Consider the following 20,767-nt stretch of genomic DNA (forward strand, 5'->3'; position numbering starts at 1 on the left):
GAGACTTGGTGTACATAAAGGTGTTCAGAAGAAAGTGGAACATCCCCTGACAGGAGGGTCCATACAGGTGGTGGATGCTACCTGACATGGCTTGGCAGAATGGACACGTTTTGGATTGGTTATTGGCTGAACGAGGTGGTGTTTGTGGTGTAATACGGCTCCAGATGGTTGCTTTACTAAGGCTATGAAGAGGATTAAGAATCTCAGAATAGAAGTAAAGGAGAATGCAGGACAAGACGTGGACTTGGTTTGATAATATGGTGGGAGGATGGAAAAAAGGACTTTTTACAGTAACACAAAAAACAAAAACACAAATATAACTTAAAATAATGTAGTCCTTCCAACTTGATATGGAAAAAACTGTCACACTTCCTGTTGATGTGATAAATTATGTGAACTGAATGACTATGGATGAGGGTTCACACGGGAAAACAGAAATACACCATGGTCATTTTGTTTTGACAGTACAGATAGTGTACCACACAATCCATTTTAATTTACAGTTTGGGATTCCAGGCAGTGTGTGTGGTATAAATAACGTTTAATTTAAAATTTATAATAAAATATAATATAGAATTTCACAGATGCTGTTGTTTAAAGGATGGAGTCTGTTTGGTCCAGGTCCAGACGCTTAAAACTACAAACATGGTGGCTGCAAGCAGTTTGGCTCACTGGCTTGAATCTGCTCCACTGTCTCGCCTCCATGCTCCATTCTGTCCCCCTCTGCTCCTTCTGTCTGCCCTCCAATGGCTGCAATAGACAACGCAGGCTGACAACCCTCATCTGTCCTCCCGTCCTCCTCCTCATCTCCCTCATCATCGTCGTTGTCCTCATCTTCCTCCTCCTCCTCCCCGTTTGTGTGCATCAGCTTTTGGCTGTTGTCCATGTTGTTGCCCTCCTGTCTGTCCTCTCCTCCGGGCCCTGGAGTTTTTACATTTCTAATGAATCTGCTTCTTCTCTCTTTGTCCCCTCCGTGGTTCTGCTCTACAATCGCTGCGCCTTCGACCTCGTCTCCCTCGTCTCCCTCGGCATCTGCGGTCCCCTCTTCAGTTCCCACCCCGTTCCCTGCTGAAGAACATTTGTGATCTCTGTAATAGCTCTGTCTGGTGAATCCCTTGTTGCACGAAGAGCATCTGAAGCGGTAGTTATCGGTGTGGGACTGCTGATGCTCCAGCATGTGAGCTTTCCGGCTGAATGCCTTCTGACAGAAGAGACACTTGTAGGGTTTGATTCCTGCAAGGAGGATTTCATTAGAACCAATAATGGTGTAAAAATAGATGTCAAACAACTCGTGGGGGCTAAACTGCTCTGGAGATGGTCCTTTTGCTAAAGTTCAGTTATTTTCACTTTGATTCAGTTAATCTCATTGAACAGAAATATTCTCACATCAGCAAAACATCTGTCATTAATATCTTTACTGATTTTTACATTAATCTGATCAGTCTATATGTTTTAATTGTGGATCTCAAGTCTCAGAAATAAATCACAGTGGTTCGTCGACGCTCTGACTGATCACAGACGATAGTCCATCATTGTGGCTGAAATAAAAATGAAAGGTAACATTAATCCCTCACCAGAATGAGACAGAATGTGGGCCTTCAGTTTGTCAGGTCGGTTGAACTCTTTGGTGCAGCCTACATGTGTCCTGGTAGAAAAACTGCAACTTTAGCATAACATTCAGCATGAAAACAAAGTGAGACAGACTGAAAGGAAAGGATTCGGCAATCAGAACAGAACAGGGCAGATTTCTGTGAACGAGGAGGAAAAGAAGATGGCTTGAAAGAAACTGTCTGGTAGAGAGGGAAGACTTCATCTCACCTAAAGGGACATTTGTATTTCTTGAAGGGTTCGTGGATGAGCATGTGACGCTTCACTTTGTCCTTCCTGTTGAACGTCGCCTCACATAGGGTGCATTTATATGGCTTTTCACCTAGAGCGTAAAATCAGCAATAAATCAACCACTGATCAATGATGTGTACACAATGTATAAAGTAAAGAATTTCTTATTGACTCTGTCACACCCTTCCAAAGAATTCAACTGCAAAATGTTTAGCCAGAGACGCAGGGTCAGAGTTTCCTTGGATATTGTTAAGGTATCGTAAAAAAAGAAAAGAAATATTAAAATCAAAATTCAGACCCTATCTATTAACGGATATTCCTGAAGATGACCAGCTGAGGTTTTGCTAGTCCATAAAACATTTCTGGAGCATTTCTCAGTTCAACTGAAGACGATGAGGATTTAAATATTAAAATATTTTTTAAAAATGATGAAAAAGTTAGATAAACTGATTCTACGCTGCTCACGAGACACAATCAAAGTCCTCATGCAACAGAATATCAGAGGGACAGGATGACGGCTTTATGAAAGCCTTGCAGACCTGAGTGGATGCGAGTGTGCAGCTTGAGGTAGTGCTCTGTCTTGAAAGCCTTCTTGCAGATCTGACACTTGAACCTCCCTCCGATGCCGTGAGTGGGGAGATGGCGCCTGAAGTACCTTTCACATGGGAAAACCTGCCAGTGGGAACGAGGACAGATTAGGCACCGAGGTCTGAAAGTAACACATTAAAACCAAATACAACTGAGATGATGCATATTGTACTGTCTGGACAGCATTTTTTCACTTTAGGTCTTTTAAGGTCCCATATTATGCTTTTTTTTGAACTCATGTAATTCAGCTGCCAGATGTCAAACTACACTGTATTTTAAATGTCTTGCCCCAAACTGCTCCGTGGTCCTCTAGTCTATATCTATGTTTAATATACTGTAGATAAAATTAATTCCACCCTGAAAGACTTGGTGTTAATGGCCTCTGAGCTCTCTCTCTATCAATACCCCTATTCCCTTTCAGGTTCACGTGCGTTTTGTTTACATGCCCCACGTGAACGCGCACACACTACCATCCGATCTACTGTAGTCTGGAACTTTTTTAACTTTCAGTAACTTCGCTACTACGCATTTCGTTTTTTCTTATTTTTCACTCTTGTTTTCCATTATATAATTTAATGTTTCTGCAGTAAGCGTGGAGCTGTTTTCTCAGTCGTGCAACTCGTGGCTCATTGTGTAAACACCACGGCTGATCAAAGTGAAGCCAGTCATCAAACATCGCTGAATTTGTGGAGTAAAACATAGTGTCTGCAAACTAGACAAAAATGAGTCACAAGATGTCAGAAGATTACGGACAGGACGTAATTAAAGCTGTGGTTCCTGACAATCACCACTGACCATGAGAGATCGCTGGCTATGAACACTAAGCTAGCGAGTCTAATGTTACGGTGAGGTAAGATGAAACGTTGAGGGTTTTCTTTATAATAAATAAAGGCTGAGGCTGTTTGTTAATGAGTAGTGTCTTCGCTTGGTATACATGCAGCTCTCAGATCATAGAATGAAGTTACTTTCATTCTTCAAAAACATCAGTTCTGATTAGTAGCGTCTTCATCTGCAATGAAACTGGTTATTTGTTTGCTACACATATAAATTTTATATGTGTAACATCATCCCTTTGGTCAGAAAACCTTAAAATATTCGCAGCAGCAGCTTCCGCATTCAGTGGTCACGTGGGCGTCATATGTCACTGGTGCCCAACATAGCTTAGCAGCCATAAGAAACAATGCAATCCACGTCGCGATTAACTCCAAAAATATCATGGTTACCTGCGAGGTGAACGGTTGTGTTAACAGAACATCAAAAAAACACAAAGACAAGGATCTATCGTTCTTTAGAATACCTTTTGGGAAGCTAGGAGGGAGATGGAGAGCACGGATAAACCGGGTCAATACGGCCAAGGATCCGAGGATCAGTCATGAGCACTTTACCTCGGAGGATTTCCAAAGTAATTTGAAGGTAAGATCATTTTCAGACAACCCATAGTATTTATTCTGAATTCCCAAGGTTTAGTGGATAATTAATTCATGTCTGGAGCTACTGGAGTTATTGCATAAATATTTTTATGACCAGATTATCGCGCGATTATAGCACTCGTAAAAAAGTAAACAATATGAATAAGACAGGTCATTTTACTGAGAAGATCTGCTGCAGTGCAGATTTTAAGGTTTTCTGACCAAAGGGATGATGCTACAATATAAAATTAATTTTTTCTTCTATTTTTCATAATGATGAATAACATATATTTCATTAAAAAATAACTTTGCTGTCCTTTTAAGTAAATAACTGAGGAATCCTTTAAACTGGCCCAGTATTACTTGACAGGTGGGACTAGAGGGTGCAAAGCAGGCTGTAATGGAATTCCTGCCGGCTACGGTCTGATCAAGTCTCGCTCAACAAGTGTTGAGTTCTTGCAGTAAGAATGGACACCAGACTGGGATCAGTGAAGGACAGATGGCAGCTTTTCAGCGGCTCCCTCAGGAACTACAACTCTAAGGATGAGAACACAAGGTGGGCGGTGAAGCAGCTGAGGACTGATCTGAAAAATGATGAGTCGTCACAGGTTTTGCTGACTCTTCTTTTGTTTCTGTTGGATTTACGTGTTTTATAATAAATCTTAATGATCCTGGTTTAATTAAAGACAAACTTGGACTCAGGTACATGCTTGTGTTTTAGGATTTCTCAGGAGAGCAGGAGAAGGACATTGTGTGATTTAAATTTTTTCTTTTTACTGAACTGAATGTTAAGAGTTTAATTTTGCAAACTAACCAGCTTTCATTGTAGAAGGCCATTAAAGTACCTAGAGGTAGGACAGGCTGGGCATTGTTGATTAGCATGCTACCTTGAATAATAACCTGCAAATCAATATATACAAGACCTTTTAGCAGGTCTTATCTTATAAATTGCACCTTTTATATTTGACCGATTTCAAACTTTCTTGACAAAGGGGACTTGAGCCCTTTCAACCAGTATATCAAGCAGAGCCGTCTTATGATAAAACTCTATATAGTCCTGATATCACCGCGGTAACACCTCAACAGTTACACCAGGGGAACATCCTGCATGTGTTCACGTCAATGAATCGTACCTTTTGACAGTGTGGGCAGGGATAACTGTGCGAGGCAGTGAGCAGATGCTGCTCCAGTGCCTCCTGGGTGGAGTATCTACTTTGACACTTCACACATCTGAAGGAAAACAAAGATTTTATTGTTCATGGAAAGATTGTGGTGACAACCTACCCTCTCCAAAAGGTCATAGCTAAAGCACACTCATTTTCACATAATACATTAATACATTCATTTTATTCAGGAAGTACCACACTGTGGTTGTGTGCTTTCACACACGAGTCAGGTTGACGTTTAAATTTGTATTTGTTATAACTCACACCACAAGATACACTTTACCAGATGAGTCTGTGAGTATTCTCTTCTCTGATAACAGAGCAGAGCTCAGAAAGGAGAAGAAGGGTCTCAATCATCACTGGGCCAGTGGTGCAAAGGATAACGTCTCTGACTATGGATCAGAAGCTTCTAGGTTTGATTTCTGGCTGGCTCCTTAAATTTTTAATTGACTTCCTGTCTGAATTTGTCAGTAAATCAAAATACATGACTTGTTTGTGGTAAAAAAAAAAAAAAAGAAAGAAAGAAAAATAATAAGATATGCACAAAACTTAAATTGGTCTAGCTGCTTTCAGAATGCCAGCATTCTTCCCTCCTTTATCAATTTGTAATCAATCAATAGTAGCGAGTGGTTGAGCTCACCTGTACACGGTGGTTTCTTTGCGCGTACTCTGCTGTGGGCAAAAGCAGTGCGAGTACTGGTGGACTCCCAGTTCAAACAGTGAGGGGAATACCTTGCTGCAGAGGTGGCAGCGGTAGGTTAGCTGCTCTTGGTGTGTCCTGATATGTTCCAAGAACTGATCCAACTTATGGAAGGTCTGGGAGCAGGACTTCAACACACACTTATAAACCTGTAGGGAAGTGAAAATGGTTACTCGTCTTGTCTTGTCAGAACTAAACTGTCTTTACCACCTTGCATTCACTTTCCTGTGTTCTTCTTGTAGAGTCTCTCGCGCGGTAGCGGCAAATTTCTACATGGAATATTCATGACTAGAAACAATCAGACCCCTGAATCATGCTTTATAAGCCAAATAAACACATGAATGAACATCACTCTTCATTAACAAGTACTTTAAAATGTTTGCACAAATCTATCATAAAAAGGGCAAACATGAACATTGGAATAAAGATTTCCACTAACAATAAGAACCTGTTGGTGCTCCACACTCACCTGTTCCCCTTTGTGCTGGGTCAGGTGGGACTTTAGTTGGAAGTAGGTCTTGAACTTGCCGGCACAGAACTGGCACTGGTAGGAGCTGTCTATCACAACCACCTGTTTGGTGTGGGCGTGGCTCTGCTGGTTCTGGCTGGACGGCATTGGCGCCTGAGGATGGCCGTTCTGCATGGCTTCCCCTCCACCTTCCTCTGGACTGGTGTGAACTTCTGTCACAGTCTCTAACTCTACTGGAGTTTCTGTAATCAAGCATTGTACCTTCTGAGAAAAGGTTTGATGCTGTTACTACTTTTACAGCTAGAAAGCACTGTGTGTGTGTAACCCATTTGCAACACTACTGCCAAGCAAATATTAAACTTGTTTGCACACAAAGCATCTCTAAAGCTGAAGTTTCCTGACATATATATGAAGAATACATCAACTATTTGATAGATAAGATACTTTAATAATCCCAAGGGAAATTCAGGGTAACATCTGCTCGCAAGAGATACAATAAACACACATAACAGTGACTGAAGTTACACTTCATAATAAAACTTTAAATAAAAGTATTTCCAAAAAACAACAAGTATCAAAATGTTGCAGTGCTATTTGATATATCAACCACTGAATTTGGAATTCTTATTATCTCTCAGGTTAAATATGTTTAGAATTTTAGATTACAGCTAGCATGGGACTCAATAAGTACAGCAGCCGGCCAGACTTAACATACAGTTACTGGACTGGAGCTGGACGATCTGGATTTTTGAATAATGTCTGTTTATTCTTTGAGATATTAAAGAAAATGTTAAAAAAAAATTTTTTTACATTGTCTTTGTTCGTAATGCTGTTGGTTGTGTGGTACTTTGTTATTGAGCAGCACAAGCTTTCAATTTCTGTTTATCAGTCCGTGTAGAGAATGGAAATGAGTCAAATATATCATGACCATATTTTCTATTCTGAAGATTCAGACGTTTCAGTCAGGTTTGTGAAACTCTTCCTACCTGTTGCAGCATCTTCTGTCTGTGTCTGACTGCCGTGATGCTGTGAACCCTCCTTCTCTGGTGCACCTTGCTGCTGCTGCCCATTCCCCTCCTCCTCATTGGACGCCACTGGCACCACTTTCACTGTGATTGGTAACCTTGACACTGTGCTGGCCACGCCCATAGGCCACACCTTTCAGATACAGGCATTTATCACTTGAACTATAACACATTCACTTTAATTGCAATAATTAAAGGCAGGGGGTCGTAACAAAAAATATTGGAAACAAAAACAGTGTCATTTAAATTTACACTTTCTTTTTTTTTGGCATTCCAAACCCAAACATTGAACAGCAAAAGAAATCCCAAGGAATTGGTTAAACAGTAGTTTTGTGTGCAGAAAAATAACATTAAATGTTAGCACTAAGGAACAGGTACTATGATTGAGTATACCATGATCCGCATCAGCAGCTGGAAAACCAGTTAGTATGTCTGTATCTGTTGGGGAGGGGCTTCAGACATGAGGGCGGGGCCTTAAACCAGATGTCAATTTAGCTATGAAGCACACTGTGCTGATTGGAGGCAGCCTTATTGATTATTCAAGTTGTTGATGAGCTTGATTGAACACAAAACCATTTAACCAAAGATGAAAAATTCATGCATGAAAGTAAATTTTTTTTTTTTACTTAAAAAAATAATAATTTAACAATGATATTGTGTGGAATATCATGGACTCATGGAACTAAAGTAAAATCTGCTAGAATCTGGGAACTTCCTTCATTTCAGCTGGCGAAGGATCACTGTCTACAAATCTTCCAGTTGTGTCTTAAATTCCCTACATTTTAAAAACCATTATTGTAAATGTAAATGTGTGCTTGGCAAAAAAGAAAGCTTGATGTAGCAATGGTACTATTATTATAATTATCTAATTACACATAGAACTGCCTTCAATTTTAAGTGAATATTTTTATAATAAATTTGCATTCTAAACAAACAGAATCTGACTATTGAGGATGTTTTGTATCATTGTGCATGCACAGCTGTGTGATCACAAATGTTTTACCTTGTGTGTCTGCATGTGCTTTTTCACATTGGACTTTTGGGCAAAGGCTCGGCCACAGACAATACACTGAAACGGTTTCTCTCCTGTGTGACTGTGGGAAGAAAATAGTCAGGGGTCATGACTAGGAGGGACTGGAGAACCTGTCCTGTGGGTTTCGCTCTACATCCCATCCTGCTGGCCGGTGAACTCACCTTCTAATGTGCTGCTGAAGGTCAAAGTTTTTTGAGAAGATTTTGTCACAATAATTGCACTTCAGCTTTGGTCCTTTTCCTTTTAGCTGCTCTGTTGAACGAAATACGGTGAATACATATTTATCTGACATCATAGTCCACAGTCATTGAGTTGTCATGTTTAGTTTCATAACTAAACAAAAATATGGAATATTATCTGATTTGTGTTCTAAGTTACCTGTGGCCCCATCTGGGCTTTTTTTGCTGCTCCTCTGTCGTTTTGGAATGATGACCTTTTCGAAGTCTCCCAATTCTGTCAGGTTGGTGGTGATGCTGCAGACTTTTGTTTTGGTGCTCTGCTTTCCGGGACTGTAGACAGGAGGGGTGGTAAATGACTGGTTCTCAACGCACTGGCTGGGAACCTGAAGGAGAACCAAAGGCTCAGTGCTTTGTGTGAGGACTTTTCTGTTTCCATCTCCTGAACACATAATATTTTTTTCAAAATGACTTTATTGAGAACTGAATAATGAACAAGATAATTAATACTGACATGGAAGCATAAAAGCAAGCTTTACTCACGTGTACAGGATTAAAAGGCTGCAAGCCCAGGGTGTGGATCTCAGCGCTACCACCCCCGGCCATGTGGGGCAGCGTGCTGTACACCTGGACCACTGAGTTACTGTGGCTCACTGGGACCTGTGAGGAGAGTGGCTGCTGGCTAGACTGTCCTGCTGGCAGCGGGTGGATGGAGGTCTGGCCTGAGGGTAAACTGTGGGAGGCCTGCTGCTGCTGTTGCTGCTGGGGATGATGGTGGTGGTGATGGTGCTGCAGATAAGAGACACCAGCTGTGTGCATACTCAAGTTACTCTGCAAAACAAACAGGAAGCAAATAGATTTGATGAGAATATTGCTAAAAATAATTCTGTATGTATTTTATGGTCACAATCTGCTGTAAACGTCCTTTAAGTCAAGAGCATGATGATGCAATGTCTACAAGGATGTTATGGTTTCCAGAGGAGGCGTAACACTTATTGTGTAAAGTTGTCCTGTATTACCTGAATGGGCGTCTGCATGGCAGCCATGGGCTGGTCGATAGAGGTGAAAGCTGAGATAGCAGACATGAGAACATCGTCACTGACCAGCACGTTTCCTTGGACTAGTGTGTGAGTCAGAGGAGAGGGAGGGACTGTGATGTAGGTGGACACCTGATGTGTAAGTGAAGAGTGATAAACAATCATGTGAACTTATCCTCGGTTCAGAAACAACAAAAGAGAGAAAACATGTTAAGGCGGGTTCCTTCTCACAAAACATTCAATATAATATTTCTGTTTCCATGTTTTTGTACAGGTAGGGTCACAAACTCTCTATACGTCTCCTGTACAATTATTTAAGAGACATTTTGTAAAAAACACACACACAAAAAAAAAAACAAGAGACAAAACACAGAAAAGAAGCTTGACTCTTATTACCTGTCTGTTGGCGGGCGTCTGGGGTCCAGAGCTGATAGACGGGATGGGTGTGTAGGCAACGGTAGAGGCCAAGGACACCGTGGAGAGTGAGGGCGCACTGGATTGGCACTGCTCCCTCTTGTGTGTCATGAAGGCCGGCAGAGAATTGAACTGTTTCTTGCATTTCCCACACAAGAACACGTCCTCATCATCTGTAGGAAGGGCAAACATGGAAGCTTCAGCCACATGTAAAAGACGAGCAGTAGCAGCCATTCAAGAGCTGTGTTACAGCTGTAAACGCCATGAACAATGACGAATTGAAAACTAAAACGCTACTGCATTGAGTTTTCCCCTTGGTTCCAGCGACACCCGTGACCCGCAGGATGGAAAAGAGGCTGAAAGGAAACCCACTAGACTCTACACCACTTGCCAGAAGTGAGTCTACATGGCTTCTAACTGTTTTACTCTCAGATTGGAGCTTTGTGGAAGAGTTTTGATTTGACTTTCTATTTTTTTTGTCCATCTCAGCTATATACAGCGAGGATTCTGTTCTAGCTTATTCTGTTTTCATCGGTTCATTTTCTGTTTAGTCTCACAAATATGATTCACTACATTTGCTGTTCATACCCATAGACTGTATGTTGGACGTTCCAGAAACATTCTGGTTGTTCGGATCAGGAACTCCACCTTGGCCATCCAGCAGAGACTGGACAGCCAACACTGTCTGGTTGTCCATGCCTGATGAGGATGAAGAGGATGAGGGTAAAGAAACACATTATAATTTGCTATATTCCGCAGAACTTGTAAATTGTAGTCGACATTCCATTACTGCATGTTTAGAATAGTAAAGGTGTATTTTCACACTGGTTGTGAATAGTTCATCATGTAAAATGACATTAAAAGGCACATCTTGAATTCTAGTTAGCAGCTTTACATAAAATAAATTATCATTATGCTTCACATATAAAGAAGGAACAGCCAAATGCTGTAAAGTTGATTTTAACACTAAAATGTAAATACTGATAGTGGATACAAATATCAGAGTGATAAGGAGTATAAAGTACGCAAAGCATAAGGTCGCTGTAAATACATTAACAAATAACAAACATCAATTCAGTGTTTCCATCACTAAGGCCTGCTGCAAAACCCAACATATACTGTGATTAGATGAAGATAACATCTTCTGATAGCTGCCATTAACAACATGACAAGGACTTCATGTAGTAACTTATCCATCAGGTCCGAAACACAACCCATCTGTGCAGAACAGTCATTGTCACCTTTCCTGCTCTAATTGTACTGACAAAGACAGATACATACTTCTATCTGTGAAATATTGCTCGTATGTTGCAGTTGTTCAAACCACACGCTCTTTTTCTTATACTTGTAGTTACGTGGTTGTTAACATGATATTCCTACCTTCAAGCACTTCAAATATTGCTTGCGCCATCTTGTAGCTCTTCTGCCGTGCGATAGGCGCTCGACTAGCTGAGTCTGCTGTCAGAGACGTTTCCGCATGAAGGAAAGACCAACAAATCATTAACACCGAAACAACCGAAGAGTTGTTTGCAGAGCCATCGTTCCCAACCAGATTGCCTATTGGTTGCAAATATGTACCGGCTGTAAATTCACTTAGTACATGTTTTTGAATGAGTCCAAACATTATGGTTGAGCTGTGTCGTTTCTTTATCTGGTCCACGATCAAAATTTATTCTTGACAGACTAGAGTTGTTATTCAAGCAACGTCTTGAGCAATAGCTTTTAATTTAGCATAACCCGTGAAGTATTAAGTACATTCAATCGCCCCCCTCCCCACGCAGGATAAAACAAAAGTTGTGTTGTTGTTGTTTTTTTCTGTGAGACTTGAACGCATCTGAACAACGATGAATCTGCGATCGGTCAATCGCCTCTGCGTTCGCGAACATGACAGACCAGTGTTTACACCAACCAGAGACCGTCCGCCCCTCCCTCCCGGAAAGTGAAGCATTTGCACCAATGATATCTGTCGTATTGACCACGTGCCGGTTTCGCGGCAAAAAAGATTTCGCGCGAAAAAACGTCCGACCCTTGTTTAGATTTAGATCAGCTGGGACAATAACAACAATAACAACCGATAACGGCGTCGAGACGTCGCGTTTCTAAACGAGCTGAGAACGGTAAAAACAGACGAAAGAGGGGAAGCTGTTATTTTAAAGAACGTCTGGATATTTATTCTCTTGCATTACATTTCCAGTTTTATCGGACTGCTTCCTGCGTGCCCCAACTAAACCAAGGGGTTGAAGAACTGCGGCTAATAACTTAGCTAGCATGCTAACGTATCCTACATTTTCATATTGTACGACACCTCTGATGCAGCGCTGAACTGTCTTTTGTCTTAGTAGATATACTCTGCTTTTGAGCGATGTTCATGATTATTCATGGTATACATATTACTGCGAAAGCTCACTCCTGAAATGCGGTTGTAAAGTTCCAATATCTATTTATATACGCCCTGTGCTGGGTTTAAGGACAAGTAATATTGTTTCATATTCTTTATTGTGTAATTTGCCTGCTGCATCGTGTTGTTTTTTTAACTTTCAATGTAAGTTGTGAGGATTCGGGCTAGCTCGTTAGCAGTGTGTGAAGGACAATGAGGCAGGCCGCGGCTGTGAACCGGGTTGACAGAATAGATTAAAAACAGTAGATTAGCTTGCTTTCTTGCTAGCTCGCTAACTTGCAACATCTATGCTTTTAGATCATATGTTAGCGATTGAGACTCAGGTTGTTGTATTCATTTAGTAATTCTATTATTTCCCGCTTGACAAAAGTAAAAACAACCCGATTTGTATTGCCGTCAGCCCTAAATTGAGTGAAGCAGTTAGCTGCCAATAGATTAGATAATACTGTTCGTTTACTTCTTTGAAGAAGCTTGATTGTAATTATTGAAGAGAATTTAAATACTTTAAAGACATGTTTAAGATGGTCATAAAAAGCGTGCGGGGAAACTTTCAGGAGATTTCTTTGTTTCTTAAATCTCCTGAGGACAGCAAGTCCAAGTAGGTGTTGATACTGTCAAGCCATAGCATCTGAGTTTGGACCTTTCTGCACCTCAAAGTCCAGTGAAGCCCCTCTCACTGACTCACTGCAATGTCAGAGACTTTGATAACAGGGCAGACGTCTGAAGATCTGTTGGCTGACTTTGAGACTTTGCTGAATTCGGGAAGTTTTGAGCTGAGTGAAGACCACCAGATAGTCATCATCACCAGCCCCAGCAATGAGGGACTCCATCCAGCATCTGCGCCCACCAGCACAGGGGAGATCTTGCTGTTTGCAACGCCACAAGGCCCTGCTGACGTGGGGCTCCAGGACAAGAGACGACCGGCTCTGGGAAGACCTCCGGTGAGGAGAGTGTGGAAGTTGAGGGAAAGGGTTCAAGATTTTTATTCTACATTTTGAGATGTTTACTTGAATGTGTATATACACCTACTGTTTATTGCTAGAGCATGTTATGTCTGTAACCCATCAGGGATTATTTTACAGTACTTCTTTTCGGGGAAAATAGAATTATGGCTGTAAATTTACAATTCTCTTCTATCCACCCATATTCAGGTGAAGAGGAAGTTGGACCTGGACAGTGACCATCAGTACGTCTGCACCACTCGGCCGTCCGTAGGCCCGGCTCCACTCTCTACCCCTGCACCTCCCAGAGGTACAAACACCCACCTAAAGCTTGCTCTCCTGATTTGTATTAAAAACATTGTCAACAGAAGCAACACAATGCTGCGTGTCACTCAAATCCATTCATGCTACTACAACTGTCATGCTGTCCTTTCATCAATGGCAACAGCTGACAACTTGTTTTGAAGTACACAGGAAGATTGTGATCAGTAGATGAGGTTCACAAGTTTAAAGCAGATCTCTCAAGAAGTCATCTTTCACTATATGTACAACCAGTAAAAAAAAAACAGACTTAAAATCCTCCAGGGTCACATGTGCTGCTTGTTAATTGGTGCACAACCTACAAAATTGTGTCAGTTGTGGTAAACTGGGACGAATGCCTGACATAGTGGTCTCACATTCATTTGTCTACCATTTGATTGAAATTATGTGTCCTCAGATTTGTCTGGATTTCTCAAAGAATGACATGGAAAAAGTAAAAATGTGTTATGGTTAGCACAGAATTTACATGGGGTTGATTAGTTAATCTATTCAATTACATAGATTTAAAAAGCCAATAAGTAGATTTGCCTCATTAAAGACACGACAAACAACTATTTGACAGGAGTTCAAGGGGAGTTTAAACAGCCGTGTGTGTCTTTAGGTTGTGTGTTGCATCTCTCTCACTTCTTTTTGAGGTTTTTCTCCTTTGATTCACACATGCTAATGTAAGAAGGAAGACGTGAAGAGAGCTAAAAATCGTCCTCTTTTCCAGTTCCTCGAACCACAACAGAAAAGTCTCGGTATGACACATCCCTTAATCTGACCACCAAGCGCTTCCTGGACCTTTTGTCCCAGTCAGCTGATGGCGTGGTGGATTTGAACTGGGCATCGCAGGTCCTAGATGTTCAGAAGAGACGAATCTACGACATAACCAACGTCCTGGAGGGAATCCAGCTCATCTCCAAAAAGTCCAAGAACAACATTCAGTGGCTGTGAGTATCGATAAAGGTAGATATGTCAAATTAGCGTACTTTTCCAGCATTAAACAAAACGAGCACTGAAATAGTAAGTGGAAAATATTAAAGCATGACTTTGGTCCCCGATCAGGATGGCCCTTATTTACAGCAGATTGGTAACATGTCTGTTGCTTTGAAAAAGCTTGGATTCTAATTGTGGTATTTTCTCCTCCAGCGGCAATCGAGTTGATTCGACTTTGGTGTCCCGCCATAAGGAGCTACAGAGTGAGGTGTGTGACCTCACAGAAGCCGAGGAGCAGCTAGATGATCTAATTTCTAAATGCAACCTTCAGCTCCGGCTGGTCACAGAGGACCCACAAAACAAGAAATATCCTCTCAACAGAACAGCTGCTGAGGGTCACGCTCAGCGAGTTCACATGACCCCGACAGATGAGTATAAAGTTTGATCGGTGTCATCGTATCAGGTTTAAACCCGCTGGTGATATGAAGAAGGTATTGCTTTTAATACTTTGATTCCTTTGAATCAGTGTTGTTTGTTTGTTCATTCCCCGCTGTAAACAAAGTGAGGTGTGGCAAATAGGAATGGACTGTGGCTGCTGGCTGATAGTTTGTTTCAGCAGCATCAAAAACTACAAAACAATTTTTCACAATATTAATACTCATTAATCACAGCACAGACTAGCACCTTTTGATTTTTGGAAGGTATTTTTTGACATTTTTTCCCCCATATCCATGGTTACCAATTGGACACAGGGTCATTATTGTTGTGGATTTAGTTATTGTAAAATACTGTCCAACATTTGTGAAAACTTCACACACCAACAAGACCTGAAATGGTGCCTTTTGCTTGGAAACTTTTATCAGTTGCATTTCTGCCGTTTCCATGGCTACGTGTTGTACATAAAGTTAGGCTCATGTTTTGAGTCAGCTTTCTGGGGTATAGTTCTGAAACTGTTCAATAGTTTTTCACAAAACCTTCAATGTGTGTCTTCTATGATTTCCTTTCTTATAATGGTGCTTTGGTATTGCCGTTCCCATTCCAGTTTACATATAAATAACCTTTAGTTTTTTTTTAGGTCTGCCTCCTGCATATTAAAACTAAAACTTTGTCAAGAAGAATTTGCTGTCTTTGTTGGTCTGGATGTGGTTTCTCTTGCACCTGATGTGTTCCTTAATGACTGTGTCGCTCACGCTGAGCTATGTGCGCTGCCAGGATTTAAAGAAGTCATTTGATTCCCCGGACCAGCTGGTAATGGTGATCAGAGCTCCACCAGAGACCCAGATGCAAGTATCTGAACCCAATGAGGTACGTCTTTTCAGTTTGGTCCACTTTTTTTCAGTTTGAAATTTTTCACATGACGGCAAATGTTTGTCTCGTCTCTTCAGGGCTACCGGGTGTCACTAAAGAGTACGCGAGGTCCAATCGATGTCTTCCTTTGTCCAGATGAAAGCTCTGGTGCCTGCAGCCCGGTAACAGAATGTAGTCCGTCAAAATTGAACTCTGACCCCTCTGTGGTTCCACCTTCTACACAACTCAAAGACCAATCACAAGCCGGAACGTCCACAACGGTTCTGGAAGTTGGTCTGTCATCACCAACGTCTACATCCTCCACAGTGACGGCCGCCTCCCAGCAGGACTACACATCCCTGATGTTAGGTGGTGACACAGGTGAGGGTTACATTTGGCAGAAAATAACTCTATTTATTGAAACTTTTCAAACGGGATCATTCAGCTTTTGAAAATCTTAAGCAAATCAAATCCAAGGCAAAGCTCAAGCTTGCCGATGTTGTTCATGTTGTTTTAACGTCGACTGTGTTTCTGTCAATTTCTGTAGTTGGTGGAGGGGACAAAATGTCACTAGGTTGAACATTTGTTGGGTTTAATTGCCATCATGTCCCACAATAACAATCTCAAAAGGCTTTGATTGGGACTTGAATTACAACACACACACACCAAAGGATGAGGGAAATATTTAAAGAACGAATGGGCAAGGCAACAGCTAGAGGTTCACACCTGCGTCTTTTACTAGCTGTGTTACTGAAGTGGTAAATCGTTTAGTTGAAGAGGGAAGGGCCTGAGTGTTACTTATAATGTTAGCAAAGGTTAGTTTCAGTTTACCAGTGAGCTGATGAGTGTGTAAGCACAACACAATGCAGTCGTCGTCGTTTATTTCCCAGTAAGATGTCAAATATTCAAGATGAAAATAATTTCTGGCTATTTGCCACCACAGACTTTGACTCATTTTCTGATGCTGTTGGTGTTTACTTAGTAATAAAATCCAGAAACCACAAATGCCTCCCGTGACGCTGTGTCTGTCTGTCTGTCTGTCTGTCTGTACCAGAAGCTCTCCTCGGAGGCGACCCATTTTCCAGCTTGGGAGACATGCCTGATTTTGATCTCTCACCCATCACCTCCTTGGACTTCCTAAATGGAGAAGGCCTCTCTCTGCCATTGGACAGTTTCATCAATCTGTCTCCCCCGCACGCTCACGACTACCACTTTGGACTGGATGACAATGAAGGCATCAGTGAACTGTTTGACTGTGACTTCAGTGATCTGTCCCAAGTTTTGGCGAATAGTTAGACTGAGAGGACGAGCTCTTGGCTTCTTGATTACAGACTGTTTCTCCATTTCCTGGGGCTTCTGAAGGAGGGCTAGAAGTCAACATATTGTTTTGTCAAACACCCAGGCAGTGTTGGGTGTTGTAAAATATTTTGTGCAGTATTTGGCTCCCTAAAGTTCCACCTGGACTACAAAACCTCAAAAAGCCCCACAAATTGTACAGCACATTTTCAGCACTTCTCTTTGGCCATCAAAATGTTTTGACCAAGACTTTGGCTTTAGTATAGCTATTTAAATTATTTATATGAAACCTATTTTGTACTGAGTGAGCATTTTCTTTTTGTGCAGGTGTTTGTGTGTAGTGTGGTCTGATAGGGCTGGTTTCCTTAACACTGATTAGCTTACATGCTAAAGCTCATGAGGCTGGTTTCTTGAAGTTGCTTCAGTGAAACCAGCGTTATTGTAGGGAAGAGTCAGTGCCAGGCTGTCCAAAAGTTTCTTGGAGCGGTGGTGCAGTTTCACAATCTGAATATTTATTTCCTCCATGGTTGAAGTCACAAGTGTAAAAGTAAACGCCTCTCCGTCAGTTAGTTCGTCTACAACACTGGAATCCTCACACTGCTTTTTGCTTGTTTCTGTATCTGATGGCGTTTAAGATACTTTACTTAAGTTACATCTGTTTGCCATCTCAGTTTGATTTCCAGCCACAGACCATCTAATGTGTGGTTGTTTTTTTACTTCAGCAACAACTAAGATGCTTTTGGAGAGCTTGGCCCTTGTTCTAAAGTCAATTACATTTTAAATATTACATGTCTTCAAAAAGCATTTTTTCCTTTAGGTGTCAGGACAAAAGCCATGTAGAGCGTCTGAAGGACAGGAGCAGACACAGATGAACAAGTGATGTAGGTTTGAAGGAAAAATAAGCAAATCTGAAGGGTCGGAAAGTCTTCACAAACCAGAAACCAGGTGATAACAGTAAAAACTAATACCACATATGTTGTCAGTTGACTACACATGTAGATCAGTCTCAGGTGTCTTCAATCAGTTTTTGATGCAGAGTGGAATTTCATGGTGGTTTGTGTTCTTACAGATTTACAGCTTTGTAGTGTTGCAGCTTTTTCAGTGGTTCAGGAGAGAAAAGTGAAAGTGATGGACTACCTGCTATGGTATATGCACTTCTAATCAAACTAGAAAGCTAATGTTCATGCCTTACATCAAACACCTGTGCCATGTGAAGGCCATCACATGACATCTTATCAAAGCCCCAGACAGGTCAATTCCTCCTCATCTTTCCGCATCTTTTCTTCAGATATTGCTACATGTACGGTTTCTCTCACATTGAGTACCAGTTGAAATAAGCAGCAATAACAAAAACATCCTCACATGATATGATCATGTATTAGATGAGCAGCAGTTTGTCTTTTTTATTATAGTTTGAAATGTCTCCATTTTCTTTCAAGTTATGTAAGCTAATGTGTTTTGTTTTCCTGAAGTCACAGTTTTGATGTGTATGTGGGTGCATGTGTGTAGAAATTACAATTCCTCATTGAGTTTCGTATTTATTTAAAAGAAAAGGGTTTTAATAGAAAACACATAGAAGATTTTTCTTCCAAGTTCTTGCAGGAAGAAAACTTACAGCCGTAATTATTTTAGTCTTGGGTAAATCCAAGCAATTGATAATTCTGTCCCTCAGTGGTGAAAGGAGCAGTGTGTTATTGTGCTAGTAATGTTTGTTTTCCCATGTTCAGTCCCTCCATAGAAAATATATAGTTTTGCCTTATTTTTTTTGACATGTGCAACCTTTTCTTTGGTCAATGGTGAAAAAATATTTTTTTAAAAATATTGGCAAATCCAACACGTCTTTTTGATTGATCGTCAAATTACAAGTTTAGTGTGCGAGTTTTAAAGGACTTAAAGGAAATTAAATAAAATATATATTGTTTATATTTTGTTAGTGTATAACCACCTGATATCAAAAATCCTTTATTTCTTTACCTTTTTCCAAAGACAAGGAACCAGTTATCTTCCAGAGTCTACAATGATTGATTGTCATGTCTCCACAGTGGCTCAGGAATAGGGCTGCGAATTTTGATTTTTGGGTTAATCTGTGCACATTTACGCAATATTATAGTATTGTTAGATGAATAAGAGTCACATGTTCAAAAACGGCAAATCCTCATCAAGACCTGCTACTTATAAACATAACTATTTTAGGTGCAAAATGTTTGAAACCAGTAATTCTTCGGGATTTAGAAGAGATTTTAGGTAGACTTTAGGTGGAATTTGCTCAAGCATGGCTTGATTCCTTTCCATACTGTACCTTTTTGCCATATTTTGGTTAATTCTGACCTCTATCACATTAGCTTAAATATATCTTAATGTTGCAGGCAACATTGCTAATGTAAGGTTGTGCATGCATCATAATGTAGCCATTGGGTGCTTCATACTATCATGTCTTTTGTATCTTCTATCTTCATAACAATCAATATATGATGGTTTACCATCATTTGAAACGTCTCACATGCCAGCTGTGTCACAATTGACTACTATGTGAAACATTCTTTACACTCGTACAACTTTCTTACCTACAACAACCTTCCGCGGCTGAACTGGACAGTATTTCTGAATTGTGAGCAGTTCGTCTTATCTGTCTTTACAAATCTTGTGTTTCCTTGTTTCACTGCAAGACCATTGCTGTGCCTTGTTGGGGTAAAATATTAATCGCTGGTGAATCTTCAAATCAGGATTTCTTTTTGTGTGACAGTGGTGATGGAATGCTACATTTTTGGGTGTTTTGTGTAGTTTTGCTTATAAAAGTTCACATAACATGTTGCACCAGGATTGAAGTAAAATCTTAAAAGAAGAAACGCCTGTGTCACATGTTAGGGAATCCAAGTTTGAGGAGATGAGCAGAATTTTCTGAAGCAACACACATCAAATTTACAGTGGAGTATATGATAACTGATCTACAGTTCATAACATGAAAATTGAAAAGTTTTTATTTTCAGAGGTGTGTTCACATTGTGATATCACTGTTGGACACAATCTGATATCGTAATAAATTTAAGAGCTGTAGAATGAATTGATTCCATCACTGAGTGCATTTAAGGGAAACTCATCCAGCAGTGTAATCGATCAGTCATTCTGATTAACTGGTATAATTTTTCTTGCAGTATACTGGTTATAAAGTTCAGGTTTGTTTACTTTGCCCTTTTGAGTCATTTTATTGGACAGAAATAAATAAATTTTAATTTGTCCCATTTGTTCCACGTGTTGTCTTTTAGCACAGATGTATGTACAGTGTTTTCAGTGAGTGAGTAATATATAAAATACATTTACATAATTGTAATATCTATCCCATGTCTTTTATTCATGCTTCAACTTTAAAATGAACTTACGATCTATTTAAAAGACACCTTAATATATTGTCTATTTAGATGATCTGAATTCTTTGAAACTGTTTTTTACGATGAACTTGGGAGCTGCCAGGTGTGAGGACATCCTCACGGCAGCTCCTGCAAACAAGAAGAAACATGATTGTCTCTCTTGGAGAAATGATCTTCTCACTTTTACTGATTGAACATGTATTTACAGTATATGTTTGTAAAGTCCCCTGAAACAAACACACACAAACACCAGGGGCCTGTAAGCATGCAATTAACACTCAGTGGGAGGTGTCTGTGTAGGTTCTCAGTTATCCAGGTCATGGTTATCCAAAGCTGTTTAAATCAATCCACTGGACTTGTTATATGCAGTCAAATGCAGCGAGGA

At 40.5% G+C, this 20,767-nt stretch overlaps 2 protein-coding genes across 5 annotated transcripts; one reads left to right on the plus strand and one right to left on the minus strand.

Annotated features, from left to right (window-relative positions):
- Positions 1 to 391: 391 nt before the first annotated feature.
- On the minus strand, positions 392 to 11,570 carry znf341 (zinc finger protein 341). Of its 3 annotated transcripts, none has more exons than XM_068333081.1 (16): positions 11,237 to 11,570; positions 10,445 to 10,555; positions 9,839 to 10,029; positions 9,425 to 9,574; positions 8,949 to 9,236; positions 8,608 to 8,791; positions 8,391 to 8,481; positions 8,200 to 8,290; positions 7,158 to 7,329; positions 6,172 to 6,413; positions 5,643 to 5,851; positions 4,970 to 5,066; positions 2,379 to 2,511; positions 1,819 to 1,930; positions 1,575 to 1,663; positions 392 to 1,233 (listed from the first exon to the last, which is right to left on the minus strand). In XM_068333081.1, the coding sequence occupies exons 1-16, from the start codon at positions 11,478 to 11,480 to the stop codon at positions 638 to 640; spliced, it is 3,000 nt and encodes a 999-aa protein (XP_068189182.1). In that variant the 5' UTR covers positions 11,481 to 11,570; the 3' UTR covers positions 392 to 637. The 3 variants fall into 3 exon arrangements, with proteins under 3 accessions (XP_068189182.1, XP_068189199.1, XP_068189192.1); XM_068333098.1 differs by having other exon boundaries at positions 9,425 to 9,474; positions 11,237 to 11,569; XM_068333091.1 differs by having other exon boundaries at positions 395 to 1,233; positions 1,575 to 1,645; positions 11,237 to 11,408.
- A 328-nt stretch (positions 11,571 to 11,898) lies between these two features.
- Positions 11,899 to 20,223, plus strand: e2f1 (E2F transcription factor 1). 2 transcript variants are annotated; one of them, XM_068334738.1, is made up of 7 exons: positions 11,899 to 13,195; positions 13,406 to 13,505; positions 14,229 to 14,448; positions 14,648 to 14,800; positions 15,625 to 15,739; positions 15,820 to 16,102; positions 16,776 to 20,223. In XM_068334738.1, exons 1-7 carry the CDS (start codon positions 12,944 to 12,946, stop codon positions 17,015 to 17,017), a joined length of 1,365 nt encoding a protein of 454 aa, XP_068190839.1. In that variant the 5' UTR covers positions 11,899 to 12,943; the 3' UTR covers positions 17,018 to 20,223. The 2 variants fall into 2 exon arrangements, with proteins under 2 accessions (XP_068190839.1, XP_068190849.1); XM_068334748.1 differs by having other exon boundaries at positions 16,779 to 20,223.
- Positions 20,224 to 20,767: the final 544 nt, after the last annotated feature.

Source organism: Antennarius striatus, chromosome 2, assembly GCF_040054535.1.
Source record: "Antennarius striatus isolate MH-2024 chromosome 2, ASM4005453v1, whole genome shotgun sequence".
In the NCBI taxonomy this organism is placed as follows: domain Eukaryota; kingdom Metazoa; phylum Chordata; class Actinopteri; order Lophiiformes; family Antennariidae; genus Antennarius; species Antennarius striatus.